Source organism: Spea bombifrons, chromosome 12 (genome assembly GCF_027358695.1).
Source record: "Spea bombifrons isolate aSpeBom1 chromosome 12, aSpeBom1.2.pri, whole genome shotgun sequence".
NCBI classification, from domain to species: Eukaryota; Metazoa; Chordata; class Amphibia; order Anura; family Pelobatidae; genus Spea; species Spea bombifrons.
The window spans coordinates 2,145,972-2,164,663 of NC_071098.1; the positions used below are offsets into that span (position 1 = coordinate 2,145,972).

General features: G+C 43.7%; 1 protein-coding gene across 2 annotated transcripts in view; it reads left to right on the forward strand.

The window, feature by feature from the left end:
• LOC128470698 (protein CEPU-1-like) overlaps positions 1-18,692 on the forward strand; it is a 275,403-nt gene that overhangs the window by 250,857 nt on the left and 5,854 nt on the right. The window contains exons 5-9 of one of the 2 annotated variants that reach the window (XM_053452605.1): positions 7,972-8,106; positions 11,255-11,375; positions 11,929-12,080; positions 14,260-14,295; positions 15,579-15,611. In XM_053452605.1, coding sequence (XP_053308580.1) covers positions 7,972-8,106; positions 11,255-11,375; positions 11,929-12,080; positions 14,260-14,295; positions 15,579-15,611 — 477 coding nt within the window. The remainder of the gene's footprint in view (positions 1-7,971; positions 8,107-11,254; positions 11,376-11,928; positions 12,081-14,259; positions 14,296-15,578; positions 15,612-18,692) is intronic. The other variant, XM_053452606.1, reaches the window with a different exon arrangement.

Sequence of the window (18,692 nt, forward strand, 5' to 3'; positions counted from 1 at the left end):
TGATTTTATGTCTGTGGGAGCTTTGGCTGCCGGAGTGAAAGCCATACCCTTTATCAGTTATAAACCTTAACAAATCCTAAAAAGGAAGTGTGCAATATATATATTTTTATTTCTTTTGTGATGTCATAGAAAGACATGCAGTATATAAAGCACTGGGGGGGTTATATTACTGTATACAACGCCGGGGTTATATTACTGTATACAGCGCTGGGGGTTATATTACTGTATACAGCGCTGGGGGTTATATTACTGTATACAGCGCTGGGGGTGTTATATTACTGTATACAGCGCTGGGGGTTATATTACTGTATACAGTGCTGGGGGTTATATTACTGTATACAGTGCTGGGGGTTATATTACTGTATACAGCGCTGGGGGTTATATTACTGTATACAGCACTGGGGGTTATATTACTGTATACAGCGCTGGGGGTTATATTACTGTATACAGCGCTGGGGGTGTTATATTACTGTATACAGCGCTGGGGGTTATATTACTGTATACAGCGCTGGGGGTTATATTACTGTATACAGCGCTGGGGGTTATATTACTGTATACAGTGCTGGGGGGTTATATTACTGTATACAGCGCTGAGGAGTTATTACTGTATACAGCGCTGGGGGTTATATTACTGTATACAGCGCTGGGAGTTATATTACTGTATACAGTGCTGGGGGGTATATTACTGTATACAGCGCTGGGGGTTATATTACTGTATACAGTGCTGGGGGGTTATATTACTGTATACAGTGCTGGGGGTTATATTACTGTATACAGCGCTGGGGTTATATTACTGTATACAGTGCTGGGGGGTTATATTACTGTATACAGCGCTGGGGGTTATATTACTGTATACAGTGCTGGGGGTTATATTACTGTATACAGTGCTGGGGGTTATATTACTGTATACAGTGCTGGGGGTTATATTACTGTATACAGCGCCGGGGGTTATATTACTGTATACAGCGCTGGGGTTATATTACTGTATACAGTGCTGGGGGGTTATATTACTGTATACAGCGCTGGGGGTTATATTACTGTATACAGTGCTGGGGGTTATATTACTGTATACAGTGCTGGGGGTTATATTACTGTATACAGCGCTGGGGGGTATATTACTGTATACAGCGCTGGGGGTTATATTACTGTATACAGTGCTGGGGAGTTATTACTGTATACAGTGCTGGGGGTTATTACTGTATACAGCGCCGGGGGTTATTACTGTATAAAGTGCTGGGGGGGGTATTATTGTATCTCATAATACTGCGTCTCATAATTGGCCAGATACAAAGGAAGTAAAATGAACCCCCGTACATCACATGAATTGAATCTTTAGCTTTTACCTGCCGGCAGACGGTGATTCTGCAGTCGTTACTGCGGACTGATGGTTCTGGCCGGATAGAAAACGTGTCTTTGATCAAACAGAATGAAGAGCCGTCCCGTCATGAAACGCTCTCCCCGCTCTTCCAGGGCTAATTGTGATGAATACGGCCGTCTTAATTCTAGAGGAATCTGGTGTGACAGGTATCGGTATGTCCTGTTCTTGTGCGCATGCACAAGAGTGTATAATATATGTGTGTATCCACAAGCCCATTATCATTATCAGTATGTGCCCCCCCATATACCTTCCAATATACCCCCCCCAGCGCTATATACCGTAATAACCCCCAGCGCTGTATACAGTAATATCACCCCCCAGTCAGAGAGTCTGGCTGGGTAATTAAGACTGAGTCTTTCTATTGTCCCCCACAGGCAGTATGATAAGGAGTCGGAGGGTTTAGTAGATTGGGGATCAGATAACAGAGTGAGAATCATACAAACGGCTGATATGCAGCTGCCTGAAAACTTTATATTATGGGGTAAAAATATACCAGAAATAAAACTTTTAATACTCCGTTATGCTCGTATTTCCTTGAATGCAGAAACAATAATGAGATTATTATCCAAATGTATAGAATGTGCTTTATTTTTATTTTTTAAACAGATGGTCTGTCACATATTCTTTATTATTATTATTGTTATTGTTATTATTATTATTATTATTATTATTATTATTAGATGCAGCCCCAAGAGATAAAATTATAAAGCAGAAGAGAAAATCCCTTTGCAGCTTCCCTTAAATTTTGCTTTCCTGCAGCGCGTTCTGAATGTGAACATCCGGGATTTACGAGAAACCCTTCGTTTTCTCAATGAATCCATAAGTTGCTGATCCAATCCTGAACGTATCGCAAGTCAGGGAAACGGAGATGTCATTTAACATCACGGCTGATAGATAATCGGCGACGTCACCGACAGACCTCTACAGAAAGAGCGACAATTCCATGCAGGGTTACATTCATCGCTGCAACGAAATCCCCTTCTAATGCAAACAAACCGGCTGATTATTTTAAGGATTTTCCTAAACAGAGATTTCACGTTTTTTTAAACAATTAAGTAAATTGCAGCTTCTTTGAGGTTCTTAAAGGTTAATGACCGATGACATCACATCGAAACACAACTGCTGTAGAGACTCAAACCTTAAACAGTCGTTGGTCTCGTCTTAGATTCAGGAGCCGTATGTCTATCCCATGCATGTTTAATACCCTCGCTGTATTACCCTCTACCACCTCTGCTGGGGGTCTGTTCCACTTATCTACCACCCTCTCAGTAAAGTAAAACTACATAGCTGCAATAGGTTAATTCCGTTGAAATATCTGTTTATACGTACATATGTCATTGCTTTCCTGATAGATACTTAATTGTAATAGTTATAGAAATGAATGAGAGTGCACGGAGCGAGATGTCAGGTAATCAGAAAGTACGGGTATCAGCGCTCCGCGCCGGGTTTCCGGAGACAAACAATGTGTAATTTGTCTGAGTTGCTTACAGGAAGATTACAGTTATCATAGTTTGATCAGTGATGTCTCGGATCCTCCAAATGTCTCTCGTACTGAAGGTTATATATACCCTCCGAGCCGACAAGGATAAACAGCAAGCTGAGTTTTGCATATTTAATCTAAAAAAACAAATGCATTCTGCGCGTCAGACCGCCAGGAATTTCTCCTTGTTTTTCTTAAAAGCTGTGTTTACAAATAAGACTTTCAAGAAAACGATGCGTTGTCTTCAGTGCTCTCACGTGCCCCTGAGCTTCCATCATAATACTAAACAAAAGCATCAGCGATGATTTTGGGCGGAAACATTTTACTTTACTGAGAGGGTGGTAGATAAGTGGAACAGCCTCCCAGCAGAAGTGGTAGAGGGTAATACAGTGAGGGGTTCAAACATGCGCGGGATAGACATACGGCTCCTGAATCTAAGACGAGACCGACAACTGATTAAGGTTTGAGTCTTTACAGCAGGAGAAACGGGCGACTAGACGGGGGCCGGATGGGGCCGATCCTAATCTATAAGGATAGTTCTGTGCTTTGTATCACTTTGTTTAACTGGAATGTTCCGGGGTCCGCACGACGCACCACTTTCCACCTTGTTGCGCTTAATGAGTTAATTAAAACTTCGCTGCATCCAGACTGTAAAATTCCCGGTGATTTATGAGACATTAATGGCCTCGTCTCACCCGTCTCTCCCGCGATAAGCGATGGCGGCGCTCGGATCGGAGGTGAACGGAACACAAAGGGAGCCGTAGAGGAGCCGTCACGGGATCCCCGCGGGGAGCGCCATATCTGATCGGACGGAGACAAGCCTCCCTGTTCATTATTGTCTTCCGAAATATTCTGTTAATTTGAAGCTAAAATCTTCTACATCGCCGTCTCCGAGTCTTTCCTCAGCGCCTAATAAGGGAAAAAACTGTCTTTATTGGAAGAAGGGGGGGGGGCAGCCGCAGTTTAACATTGATAAATAGAAAGCAATGCATTTGGGACATAAAAATCCCAAGGCATAAAATAACGTCAGGGACCCTGCTCTGTCAGCAACAACACAAGGAAGGGGACTTGGGAATAATTTCTGAGATAGAAAGTTTAGAAGGCAACGCAATAAAGGAGCACTTTACAGATCCCTGGTCAGACGTCGCCTAGAGTAGTGGATACAGCTCTGGGGACCCCCCCCCCAAATAGCCCTCAATATTTTTTTTTTTTTGCATGGTTTTAAAACAGTTTTGAAATGTTTGGAACAGGACGAGGCGATTGATATTATGATGTAAGCCGGTGATGTAACTTCAGACTGATTATTAAAACCCAGAACTGGCTGCCTGAATCGAGCGGCTGGTTTTAGGAATCTGTGGTCCATGGATTTGATTAAATGCGGCAATAATCAGGAAAATCAGCTTCTCTCTGCATTGGATAATTAGCAAGATCTCCGATTTAAATTAGCAATAAAAGTTGATTATATCTGAAATAACACAGATGTGCAAAATACATTAAAATTCAATATAACATCGGGAGAAATGATTGCTCGTCTCAAAGTGCTGGCTAATCAATATGTGGTGGGGCCGAGGCGAGCGGCGCGGCTGGGGTTGGGAGTCGGGATCGGCTTTTGTTTTGGGATCTAAATGAAATCCACTTTGCTGTCTAACGGAAGTTAATAGCATTGATTCCTCCAGAACGAGAACCCAGACACCCAAACGATACTTACCTGTATTTGTGTCCAGCGGTTATCAGATTGTCATGAAAATAGGAAAAAATTCACAGTGTAACTCAATTCATCTCTCAGATCCACCTAAAACATGATATATTTGTGTTTCTCAAACTGTGTCTATTATATTATATATCACCGTGTATATTATATTTATTATATGTATGATATGTCATGTGTTGTATATTGAATGTATATTAAAATACCTTGTGAGTGCGTTAATATGCATTCATTAAACATGAAGAGAAACACCTTTAGGAGAAGCTGCAGCTCCAGATCCCTGCCCATACAGTTCATGGGGGGTAAGTCTACTCGTGTCGTGGAAGGTAGCCGAGGGGCCGGGGTAAATGCATACGGGAGCTCCGCACAATCACCCCATATGTTTGCAAGAGGAACGCCCTATACATACATATACCGGGTGCATGTGACGCCGGGGCGTTCCCTTAATCTATAAATCATTATTTCTGGTTATTTAGAGTATGGAACTCTAATGTATAGAGGAAAGTGGCAGCTCCAGCTAAAGCGTTCTTGCCTCATCCGCTCCGTGAGATCATTGTTCAGGGTACTTTGTTAGAAAAGACCTTGAATGCATGCGCGTGGACAGCCTTTTCTGTATTTGTAAAGCGCGACACGATTGATGTTTGTGGAGCAGCAGAAATGTTACAAAACAGATACATTGTTGGGAATAAACCCCTCTGTCGCGTCCTTCATCTCGCAGGCCGCCGCTGGCTTCCATCGCTGATTGTGATTAGCGTATGAGGTTGTGTTGATGATGTCACCAAGATGTCCCAGCGATGTTTTGATTCGCCCAAGATGATGTCAGACAGATTGCCGTTTTCCTTCTAGTTATTTTAGGGAGCTGGCGCCTTCCACGCTGTTTGCACGTAATCCACAAATTCCCCCTGAAATTGCCCCCATTCCCCATTTCTCCCCCAACCCCCTTCTCCTTGTGTTTTAATGATCAGGATGGGAGTAAGAGAATAGGGGGTCTTCACGTTTTCTTATGTCTGCATTGAACTGATCCCTGGTTGTTGAATCTTAGAGGCAGGCGGTGGTTTGGAGGATTTTTTGCTCTGGCTGCGCTTGGTTAATGCATCGTCCGGGACCCCTCACTCGTCCGGGACCCCCATGGATTTGTCGGTTACGGTTACATTGTTAGCAGTGGATGTCAATCGTGTCGGCTTCACAGACTCTCTTTGAGCCTTTCGGGGCTGGGGGAGGCTACTGATAAACGGGCGTCTTGCTTGGAGCCGCGCAGCGCCGTATATTAATGTCGCATGACCTGGAGTGTACGGGGGTCTTCTGATCCATAACCCCCCGTGTGTCGCTCATTGTCTCTGTGACACGTTGTGTCAGTCGATGTCTTCTCTGCTCATTATTTTCCTCCCTCGCTCCCGTCTTTTCCTCTCATTCATTATCTCTCCTCCATTATTTTATTTCTGTTTCAATTTCACTGAAAACCTTCTATTCTTTTCCTAATTTTCCCGAGTCTTCTGCACGTTCCTGACTCCCACTCCTCATCTCTGATCCTTTGTCTGTTCCTCCTCCTCACTCCCCGTTACTTTTTATCTGTTTGCAGACAGCACGGGGGCTTCTGTTTAATCAGCAGCGGCGAGGATGACATTACATCCAAAATTATATTTTAATCAGCAAAAACAATCTGTTGTGCTGCGTTCACTTCATGTTTTGAGGGGTTATGTGACCTCTATCTGTTATCTGAAGGTCAGATCTGCCAAGACGATGATTCCCAGCTCATTATAAATGTCATGATGTTTAATGACCTGTAACACCCGAAACATTCAGACCGTGGCGACTGAGACCGTCTGATATATATATACGGTATATATATACTCTATATATATATAAAGACCGGGCTGGGGATTATGTGGCGGCGCTTTAAGGCCAGATGCCACCTAATGACACCAAAGACTTGTAAGTGAAGGACGTTGTCCCTGGTGTTTTGCTTTCCACCCCCCGAGCGTGGCCGCGTGTGACCTGTAATTTGGACGGCTTTAGGGGTTACGTTGCCGTCGGTCCCGTAATAACATCACTCTGCAGAATGGCGCTGTAATCATAGCCCGGGGGGGGGCCCGTTGCGTGAGTGTAAACATGCGCCGGGAGAAGCCTGTATATTGTATACTCTGCACCTGTTCTGTATAACAATATGACGGGAGTCCGAGCCGCGGATGATCGGGGACAGGCAGCGTTTGGAACATGCTTATTTCTCTATTGGAATGTGATTGCCGGGCGCTTCAATGCAACGCGTCGCCCTCGCAAACGTTTTAAATGGGAGTCGTCCGCCGCGGCCGCTCTGCACACAAAGGAGCCGATTGGCAGCTCGTACGCATTTATGGCCTTTTGTTTCCAAGCGCCAGGTCAGACGAGCTTTCATAACCGGCAAGACATTCACCGGCACACCTGTACCCGCGGAAAGCAATAAACCGAAGTACCACTCCCATCACGCACAGCCAGCCCTGCAGTGATTTCTCTGCATCGTTCTGAATTCAATGAAACACGATTCACATTCTCTTGATGCTTTCGAGTTCTCTATCAGTGTAACAAAGGGTTAAATGCGGATGCGCTGCGAGGGAGAAATACCTGATATTTACGGGAAAGGGGTGAATTCTAGCGGAAAACTAGTGCTAGTCATATCTTTGGCTAACTCGAGTGGGTTCCAGGTGGGGAGGAATAAATAATAACATTATTAATGATAATTAATATTAATAGACCGCAGTTGGATTAATAATTGGGGATGCTGTCCCTGCTGTTGGGGGGGGGGCTGTAATAATATGAAGAAGGGAGAGATGTTTTCGGAGCTGCGAATCCGCGATGTTTCTTCCCGACTGCTCTTTTGCACGTAGAATTTGCTGAAGGATGAGTCACAAGCTTTGTTTTCTGAGTTTGAGTAAAATATTGTATTTGACAGCAGAAAATAAGCGTCTGGCGAACCAAAAATGTCTGATTTCATATTAAAATAACAACAATAAAAACTCAACATTTGTCATTAGAATCACGGAATGCCCCTTAAATGACTTTAACCGCCGTGTTTGCGTCCAATGATCCCTAACAGAAGTGCCTAGCGGCCCCCTATTTAGGGGCGGGGGATATCCGTTGGAGTTCACAGAAGTCTTCACGTCACGTTTACCGAGGACAGACTGCGTTCCACCGACATGAAAATAATCGGAATAAACCCAAAGATTCTCCGCTCCGAGTGCCCAACCTAGAATAAGGAAGATTAACCTCTCCCCAGTGAGAGCAGAACCTCTCTTACCCTGACAAGTGCAGATAGGGATTCAGTCCACTCTGTTACCCTCTGCCCAGTTTGCCCAAACCGGTGCCAGAGGAGTATTGTGCAGCTGCTGCCCATGCACGGGGTAAACCTGCATTTTCTTTCTGTTTCCGCAGCGCACAACTCCATGAGCGAGGACGAGTATCTGCAAATCATCGGTATCACCAAGGAACAGTCGGGGGTGTATGAATGCAGCGCAAGTAATGACGTGGCTGCACCAGACGTCCGCAGAGTCAAAGTAACCGTCAACTGTAAGTCTCAGAGCACAGGAATTTGGGCCGTATTCCTTAAAATCAAATGTTTTCTCTATGATGTCATTATACAAATACATACGGGGACATTACCGGCAAAAAGGGTTTTTTTTTACAGAAAGAGTCGTAAAGATGTGGAATCCACTAAACATAGAAGCTGCACCATCAGATCCAATAGATGCCTTGAAATACAGGCCGGAGAGTATATAATATATAATATGAGGAATATACAGGGTATAACGGGTTATAAGGACGGGATTAGTTATACGGGGGAGAGTATATAATATATAATATGAGGAATATACAGGATATAACGGGTTATAAGGACGGGATTAGTTATACGGCCGGAGAGTATATAATATATAATATGAGGAATATACAGGATATAACGGGTTATAAGGACGGGATTAGTTATACGGGGGGAGAGTATATAATATATAATATGAGGAATATACAGGATATAACGGGTAATAAGGACGGGATTAGTTATACGGGGGGGAGAGTATATAATATATAATATGAGGAATATACAGGATATAACGGGTTATAAGGACGGGGTTAGTTATACGGGGGAGAGTATATAATATATAATATGAGGAATATACAGGATATAACGGGTTATAAGGACGGGATTAGTTATACTGGGGAGAGAGTATATAATATATAATATGAGGAATATACAGGGATATAACGGGTTATAAGGACGGGATTAGTTATACGGTCGGAGAGTATATAATATATAATATGAGGAATATACAGCATATAACAGGTTATAAGGACGGGATTAGTTATACGGGGGGAGAGTATATAATATATAATATGAGGAATATACAGGATATAACGGGTTATAAAGGACGGGATTAGTTATACGGGGGGAGAGTATATAATATATAATATGAGGAATATACAGGATATAACGGGTTATAAGGACAGGATTAGTTATACTGGGGAGAGAGTATATAATATATAATATGAGGAATATACAGGATATAACGGGTTATAAGGACGGGATTAGTTATACTGGGGAGAGAGTATATAATATATAATATGAGGAATATACAGGGATATAACGGGTTATAAGGACGGGATTAGTTATACGGTCAGAGAGTATATAATATATAATATGAGGAATATACAGCATATAACAGGTTATAAGGACGGGATTAGTTATACGGGGGAGAGTATATAATATATAATATGAGGAATATACAGGATATAACGGGTTATAAAGGACGGGATTAGTTATACGGCAGTAGAGTATATAATATGAGGAATATACAGGATATAACGGGTTATAAGGACGGGATTAGTTATACGGGGAGAGTATATAATATATAATATGAGGAATATACAGCATATAACAGGTTATAAGGACGGGATTAGTTATACGGCCGGAGAGTATATAATATATAATATGAGAAATATACAGGATATAACGGGTTATAAGGACGGGATTAGTTATGCGGGGGTAGAGTATATAATATATAATATGAGGAATATACAGGATATAACGGGTTATAAGGACGGGGTTAGTTATACGGGGGAGGGTATATAATATATAATATGAGGAATATACAGGATATAACGGGTTATAAGGACGGGATTAGTTATACGGCCGGAGAGTATATAATATATAATATGAGGAATATACAGTATATAACGGGTTATAAGGACGGGATTAGTTATACGGCCGGAGAGTATATAATATATAATATGAGGAATATACAGGGAATATGCAGGTAATATGTGGGGTAAAATTTCCAATAATAGATTTTGATGCGCACCAGGGCAGGTAATATGGTGAGGGGTAATAATTTCCATGTGCATCAGTTCAGATAATAAATGAAGGGTAACTATCAGGCCCCCGTAACTAAAATGAACTGTGAAGCACAGAAACGCGAGGCAGCCTCACCGCATCGCAGGTCACCTTGAGGATCTCTCCTGGTTTGGGCTCCCGCGGTGCCGCGCTGCTGGCGTCCAACTCCTGCCCAAAAATAACACAAACTGGAGGAGAGGAGCGCGCAGTCCGAGGCAGATGGGGCTAAAAATTATACTTAAAGAAGATGATAAATAGTGTAAATCTGCAAAAATATATAAATCATTTTAACTGTGAGACAGAAAGAGACCCGAAACACATCAACACGGTAAAATCCTGTACTTTTCATCGGATTTGTCTCCGCCCGGAGTGAAGCTCTTTACTTTCTTTAGTAGACTATTGGGGCAAATCGATGTACCCTGCTGTAGGTAACGCGGGGTAACGATACGGTGACATCTTGTGACCTACATATTTTAATTGGATTTGTTTCTGTGATAATGCCCCGGCTCCTGTGTGAGGGATTTAACCAGATGGAGCCTCGGCACTACCAGAGAACAACGTGTCAGATGGAGAACGTTACCTGATCCGTGACATCACAGACCCTTTCATCACTGGATACAATGTAACCGTGGATTCAGCAGCCATTTAACCCCACAACGGGTCTATTTTTGTAACCACGTAGCTGAATTAAGACCCCATAGGGCTCCAGATACCTTAAACAATCACAATTTACCCCATCCTTACACAGCAGATCAAGTATTTGCCCGATTACCTCACTGGCCAGGTGGCTAATCCAGTCCTTTATGTGCAACCTCACCAATAACTCATAAAATAAACATAAGAGAACGAATATGATTGGCTTTAATATTTAGGCCTCAATTCAAATTGCTAAATTGTTTCACAATAGAGGTTCTTCTCCAGTGACCCCAAATCCCCTTCAGGATATTTAGAGAAGTTAGATGCCCACCGGGGATGAAACATGGGGGCAACTTCTACCATATGATACAAAACCTATAAATTATATTTATTTAAAGAATTGTTAGCTCGTCGGAGCTTTTGGACGGCTAGCATGAGGCTGAACGCTGTGCCGGCGTTCAAAAGGATGAAAGCTGACGCTCATAAAAGCAAATAATTAAAAAGCATTGATCTGCGCAAAACGGCCGATAATCCGCCCCGCGCTCAGGACCACGAGCAAAGAGACGTCCAGCCCGAGTATACTGACAGCGACAGGCTTGTTGGTACATGTAGACAGTATAATGATACAGATACATGTCGCTGGCTCTGTGTTATTTCGGGTAACTCACCCCGCGTTCTCTTCTTCTGTCTCTGCAGATCCCCCGTATATCTTCGATACGCTGAATATCGGAGCCCCCCTGGGGCATCAGGGTGTATTGAGATGTGAGGCCTCGGCAGTCCCCTCAGCTGAGTTCAAGTGGTTCAAGGAAGATAAGAGGTCAGTCGCTACTCCAAGTACCTCGCAGCTTAACGGAGTCGGCGGGACGCAAAGAATTTAAGAAAGAAATATTTTGTTAGAATTGTGCCTGCTGTCCTGGGGGCCACCAATTCGGGCTCCTGTTGTTGTGTTTATCCACCCCATTCTTCCAAACGCCCTCCGCATCTCGCTTTATGGCAGAGTCTGTGGAGTCCTCGTTATAATCTTCCTCATCTTACGACAGTCCACCCACTGTGGGTTTTGAGCCTAATCATGTGCCAAGGAACAGCAAGATAAGACCTGTGTATAAAAATATCTATTCTGAGCAGATCGGCCCCATCCGGCCCCCATCTAGTCGCCCGTTTCTCCTGCTGTAAAGACTCAAACCTTAATCAGTCGTTGGTCTCGTCTTAGATTCAGGAGCCGTATGTCTATCCCATGCATGTTTAATACCCTCACTGTATTACCCTCTACCGCTTCTGCTGGGACGCTGTTCCACTTATCTACTAGTAAAGTAAAAATCTTTTGCATTCCCTTGAAGTGTGCGTAACCAGCGTCTTGTGTTTTATCTCAGGCTGAGCGATTCACGGCGCGGGGTGAAGGTGGAAAACAGCGAGAGCTTTTCTCGGGTTACGTTCTTTAATGTTTCCGAACAAGACTACGGGAACTACACGTGTGTAGCAACAAATAAATTGGGCCAAACCAACGCCAGCATCATCCTATTCGGTAAGAAACTCTTCTTTTACGACTCGGTCCGTGTGAGCGCATGCGCGGCCTGCCAGATCCAGCTGCTGAAACAATGTAACCGTTTCCCGCGTTTCTTTCTTTTCATGTCCTGCTTTATTAAACGTCACCGAGTGGTTACAGCGGCTGGCGGTAGAAACGTCCCCAGGCGGAACCAACCGGCGCGTTTCACGCCAGTCGCCATCTTGTGTCATTTCCATTATATCCTCGTTGAATAGAGCGCTCGGCAAGCGTTGCGGAGTCTGAATGAGACTCCCCTCGAGAGACGCCCCTGGCAGAGACTCCCCTGGCAGAGACTCCCCTGGCAGAGACTCCCCTGGCAGAGACTCCCCTGGCAGAGACTCCCCTCGCAGAGACTCCCCTCGCAGAGACTCCCCTCGCAGAGACTCCCCTGGCAGAGACTCCCCTCGCAGAGACTCCCCTCGCAGAGACTCGTCAGGGTTCACTGAGTTGCAATTTAAGTGAAAATTTAAGTGAAAAAAATCAGAGCAGACGGAAGGTTTTTCAGGCCAAGCCTTTTATAAAGAAGAATCGTTTGTTTCCGGGACTCTTATCTCAGATTGGGTTTTTCAGATATCGCCGGTTCCTCCTGCCCATTAAAAAGGTCGGGATTCGATTCTCTTTTATAATGGACTCAAACCAGGTCTGCCATTAACCCCTAAAGTGCTAAGATTTGGTGCTAACATAGAAACATGGAATTTGATGGCAGATGGGAACCGTCCGACACATGTAGCCCGCTCGTGATCCGGCGTTCAGACGGCGCATGCTGACATATCTATTAAGAATATCAGGGAATGGGTTGGGAATATGGAGCAATCACCACAGCAACCCATAAATGCTCCCAAAATATTAAGAAACAGAGATACATTTAGAACATTCCATGGGTTGTTACGGAGATTCCATCACATTTACCAGTTTGCAGCAGAATTGCTCATTATCCGTAACCCTCGTTGTGCGTCGCGTTATCGGACCAGCGCCGGTGCCGGTAAAATCTTCAGCACATGCGTAGGTCAAAAACCAGCCCTCCCTGGGGCTTTACTCCCATTGATTCGATAACCGGGAGGCCGTTGGCTTCTATGTAATTGTGTCTATACATCTGCTAGCAGTCGGTATGGGTTAAATCCGGGAATAACTATATTATCTGTTTTAGACTTTGTATTTCATGCAGTCTGGTTATTATTAACCTTTTAAACAATGAAAAGGTCAGCAGTAAAACACAATAAAATAAAGCAATTTCAGGCAGAAGTTATAAAATCTATTATGATCCACCCTGTGGACTACAAGTCCCATTATCCCAAACACTGCTGGGTGATATAGATGGATGTTGTGGCCTTGTGCTAATTAAAAAGACACGACATCGTCCTGCAGCCCCTCTTCTCAATCATCATCTTCAAAATTCTGCATAAAACAATAAAATATGATTACAAAAGCTTTTGCAACGACCGGCAGTGGATCTCTCAATGTTACTGTTGATGGCGTAAAACTACCGGCGCGCGCATGCATCAGCCTGATAGATCATATATCATATATATATATATATCCAACACCCACCACTGCTTTCGAGTCCATTATGAGTGTGAGTGGTCCTTGAGTTCCTCCTGATTAGCCTGTGATCAGCCAGCAATTATAAACACAGACTCTGCCGGCAGATCGGCCCCATCCGGCCCCCGTCTAGTCGCCCGTTTCTCCTGCTGTAAAGACTCAAACCTTAATCAGTCGTTGGTCTCGTCTTAGATTATATGCTTTATAGTAATCCCTCCAAAGATCCATTCACAAAAAAATCATCATAATATTAATAATAATTATAATAATAATTTACGTATTAAATCGTCTGTCGGATCGCCATCTGCCTTGTGGAATTCTGATAAATTTTATATAAATGTAGAGAAATAAGGCCTCTAAACATTCTAAACATGACCCCCCCCCGCGTTTAGAATGTTCCCGGCGTGTTCTTCAGATATCATTCCCTTTAAGAACCCGCTACAGACCGCCGTTGATCCCGGGGTATCTGAAAGCGTGTGACGTTTTATTTACTTACGTTTTGAAGAATTGTTTTGTTTTTATTTTTGTTTGTTTTGCATTTGATTTATTTGGAAATTCTGTTGTGTAAAAGCATACCCTTTTATTCCTCCCCACCCCATATCTCCTTCCCGATCTGTAGAAATATTCCAGTCCACCCGGTCACCCTTAATGCAAGGTCAGTACAGCCTCACCCCACGGCCGTCTCTGTTGTCCGTTCTTGTGCCAGTCCGTGTCTGTACCGAGGTCCGCTATGTGGTTTAACCCCGTAACTCCCCGTTACCTCTCTTTTAACCCCTTTGTGTTTGTTTGTTGACGTGATATGGGCTTTTGGGAACTGATGGATATACCGGTATTAATCAGCATCCAGCAGTTTAATCTCAGTGCCTTTCCTTTATTAATGAGCCCGTATTAATGTATACATGTTCCCCCCCATCATATAACCAGCTAGGTGTCCATGTTGCTTTGACTGCGATGAATGTTACTTTATCTTCATTAGACACAAAGTATCTCCTCCGCTGTCTGAATGTCTTTAATATTATTATTATTATTATTATTATTATTCTTTAGCTTCATGACGTCTTTGCTATGCTAAATGGCGCTCCAGCTTTCTGTCCTCTGGGTTCTTTGTGAAGCGTATAAATAGTTAGAAGAGGGTTGTAGGCGCGATGCGGCCGGCGAACACCGAGCGTCCTTAACATCGAATCTATTCTGTGCGCCTAAACCCAAAGATTAAGATACTTTAAGATATTGGTGTCCCGAGTCGTGCAGCAGCAGCGGATTCCGTTCCTTCTGACCCCCCCTGTATTAGATGATGGCGTCTTGTATTAACATTTCTGAGAGCTCATCTGATGCTCACCAAGCGAGTTTCTGCGGTTCATAAACCAGCTCGGTGATCATGGATCTCTAACGCCCTAAATCTGAGTTTTCAGGCTCCAGACTCGGTTCCTCATCCGGCTCCACGGGTGTCAGAATTCTAACTTCTACTCAGAGGCTGCCGGCTGCCCCGATCGCGTCCCCGTCAGGCTGTGCTTTGGGGCAAACGTCCCTTGAAGCATCTTATAAACGTAGAGACACAGAGGCTGGTGTGAGGCTGCCGGCCGCCGGCGCTTTATCCCGGTCTACGAGCCGGTCTATCAGAACTCCTGATTCCTTATTACTAGAGTTTTATGTGTATTAGAAACCCGCCAAGTGCGTATTCCACGGGAGCAGCCATCTTTACTTCGTGTTCTCATGAGCTGCAGGATTTTTCCTCCCCATTAAGTCACCTCTCCCTTATTGTTAAGTGGGGCAGTTTTTCCTTAAAGAGGCCAGAGTTGCCCCCTCGTGTGTGGCGTTAGCAGAGAAAAGCAGGGGCCGTCATTAACCCTTCGATGGGACAGAGCTCTCCCCTGAACTGGTTAATATGATGATGCTGTTGTGCTGCCTCCTTCCTAATCTCCCGCTGTTTTTGATTTGTAGAAGAGATCACAGCTGCCTTGACCCCCTTTAAAGGTTAGTACCGGTAGTGCTGTACGCTTTATACCCCCGGCCCCCCACGCCAGGCTGCCTGCTAGTTTAATTACATCTAACTGGGGGCCGCACTTTTTCCTGATCTCCCCCTTGTATGCCCCCGTACTCTATGCATTGAATTAACTGCTTTTTGCCCTGGCCGATCTGCCCCTTGTGTCGCTGTGCCGGTGTTCCTCGCTGTGTTTGAGGGACGTCGAGCGGATGTTGACCTTCTCTCCTTGTCACAGTGAACCCTCCTTATAACCCCCTTCTCCGTCTCGTATTCTCTTTGCCCTCTTTCCTTCCTTCTTCCTCTCTCCCTACCCCCTTACCATTTTTGCCCCTCTCCTCCTCCCATGTCTACACTCTTTTCTCTCTCACGTTGATGTTGCCCCAGTACCTCCCCCCCCGTCCATCAGCTCGGAGTGCGCCTCTGGGTGGGCAGCTGTTTCCTTGCTCTAATTAAATGCCCTTAGCTTTCCGCTCCCTTCTTTCTTTGTACCCCATGCAGTCTCTGTCTATAAATCTCTGCCCTCCGCCTGGTTCCTCCCCTGCAATTTCCACTCACGAGGCGCTTTAGGATTTTAGGAATCCTTTCGCTCAGAAACCTCACCGATAGAATCTCCCCGTAACCCGACTTAACCCGCGCTAAGCACACTTCAGCCCTGCTACTGCTGACTCTCGCACCTTCGGTCTGGGATGCAAAGGGTTAATCCATCACCCCCCCGTCTCACAGATTAATCAAACTAATGATTATTAATAATTATTTCTTTCCTGTATGTTAGAATTTTTTGTGGCATAAAGTAATTAATCAGTAATAATGTATCCTTCGTTATATACAAACATTTTCCAAGTACGCGGCGTCACCGGATTCACTGCCTGGCGGCCCCCTGGCATTCGGATTATTAATTGGGGGACAATATTGGCTCGTTACACGTAGCTCCCCGGCATCAAATGTAATTCGTCTTTTTAGAGATTGTTTTAATAAATAAGCTGAAAAAGGAAGAAAAAAAAAGAGAAATCATTCCTGAGTGTTACGTGTTACGTGTGTCATACATGACTGGCGGGTTCCACTGATCGCCGGACGTTATATATCTCAGAAATGGGTCATGGTGTTAGAGTGTCTGTGAATGAATGGTGTTTGCGTGTATATCAGTGGATGACATTAGTGTGTGTGGTGTTAGCATGTGTGTATGTTATGATATAATATGTGAGTGTATGTTATATACCTGTATGTATGAACGCTCGGTGTATGTTATATACCTGTATGTATGAACGCTCGGTGTATGTTATATACCTGTATGTTCGAACGCTCAGTGTATGTTATATACCTGTATGTATGAACGCTCAGTGTATGTTATATACCTGTATGTACGAACGCTCGGTGCATGTTATATACCTGTATGTATGAACGCTCAGTGTATGTTATATACCTGTATGTATGAACGCTCAGTGTATGTTATATACCTGTATGTACGAACGCTCGGTGCATGTTATATACCTGTATGAATGAACGCTCAGTGTATGTTGTATACCTGTATGTACTAACGACGGTGTATGTTATATACCTGTATGTATGAACGCTCGGTGTATGTTATATACCTGTATGTTCGAACGCTCAGTGTATGTTATATACCTGTATGTATGAACGCTCAGTGTATGTTATATACCTGTATGTACGAACGCTCGGTGCATGTTATATACCTGTATGTATGAACGCTCAGTGTATGTTATATACCTGTATGTATGAACGCTCAGTGTATGTTATACACCTGTATGTACGAACGCTCGGTGCATGTTATATACCTGTATGAATGAACGCTCGGTGTATGTTGTATACCTGTATGTATGAACGCTCGGTGTATGTTATATACCTGTATGTACGAACGCTCAGTGTATGTTATATACCTGTATGTACGAACGCTCGGTGCATGTTATATACCTGTATGTATGAACGCTCAGTGTATGTTATATACCTGTATGTACGAACGCTCGGTGCATGTTATATACCTGTATGTATGAACGCTCAGTGTATGTTATATACCTGTATGTATGAACGCTCAGTGTATGTTATATACCTGTATGTACGAACGCTCAGTGTATGTTATATACCTGTATGTACGAACGCTCGGTGTATGTTATATACCTGTATGTATGAACGCCCGGTGTATGTTATATACCTGTATGCACGAACGCTCGGTGTATGTTATATACCTGTATGTACGAACGCTCGGTGTATGTTATATACCTGTATGTATGAACGCTCGGTGTATGTTATATACCTGTATGTATGAACGCTCGGTGTATGTTATATACCTGTATGAATGAACGCTCCGTGTATGTTATATACCTGTATGTATGAACGCTCAGTGTATGTTATATACCTGTATGTATGAACGCTCGGTGTATGTTATATACCTGTATGCAGGAACGCTCGGTGTATGTTATATACCTGTATGTACGAACGCTCGGTGTATGTTATATACCTGTATGTATGAACGCTCGGTGTATGTTATATACCTGTATGCACGAACGCTCAGTGTATGTTATATACCTGTATGCACGAACGCTCGGTGCATGTTATATACCTGTATGTACGAACGCTCAGTGTATGTTATATACCTGTATGTACGAACGCTCTGTGTATGTTATATACCTGTATGTACGAACGCTCGGTGTATGTTATATACCTGTATGTACGAACGCTCGGTGTATGTTATATACCTGTATGTACGAACGCTCGGTGTATGTTATATACCTGTATGTACGAACGCTCGGTGTATGTTATATACCTGTATGTATGAACGCTCGGTGTATGTTATATACCTGTATGTATGAACGCTCGGTGTATGTTATATACCTGTATGTATGAACGCTCGGTGTATGTTATATACCTGTATGTATGAACGCTCGGTGTATGTTATATACCTGTATGTATGAACGCTCGGTGTATGTTATATACCTGTATGTATGAACGCTCGGTGTATGTTATATACCTGTATGTACGAACGCTCGGTGTATGTTATATACCTGTATGTATGAACGCCCGGTGTATGTTATATACCTGTATGTATGAACGCTCAG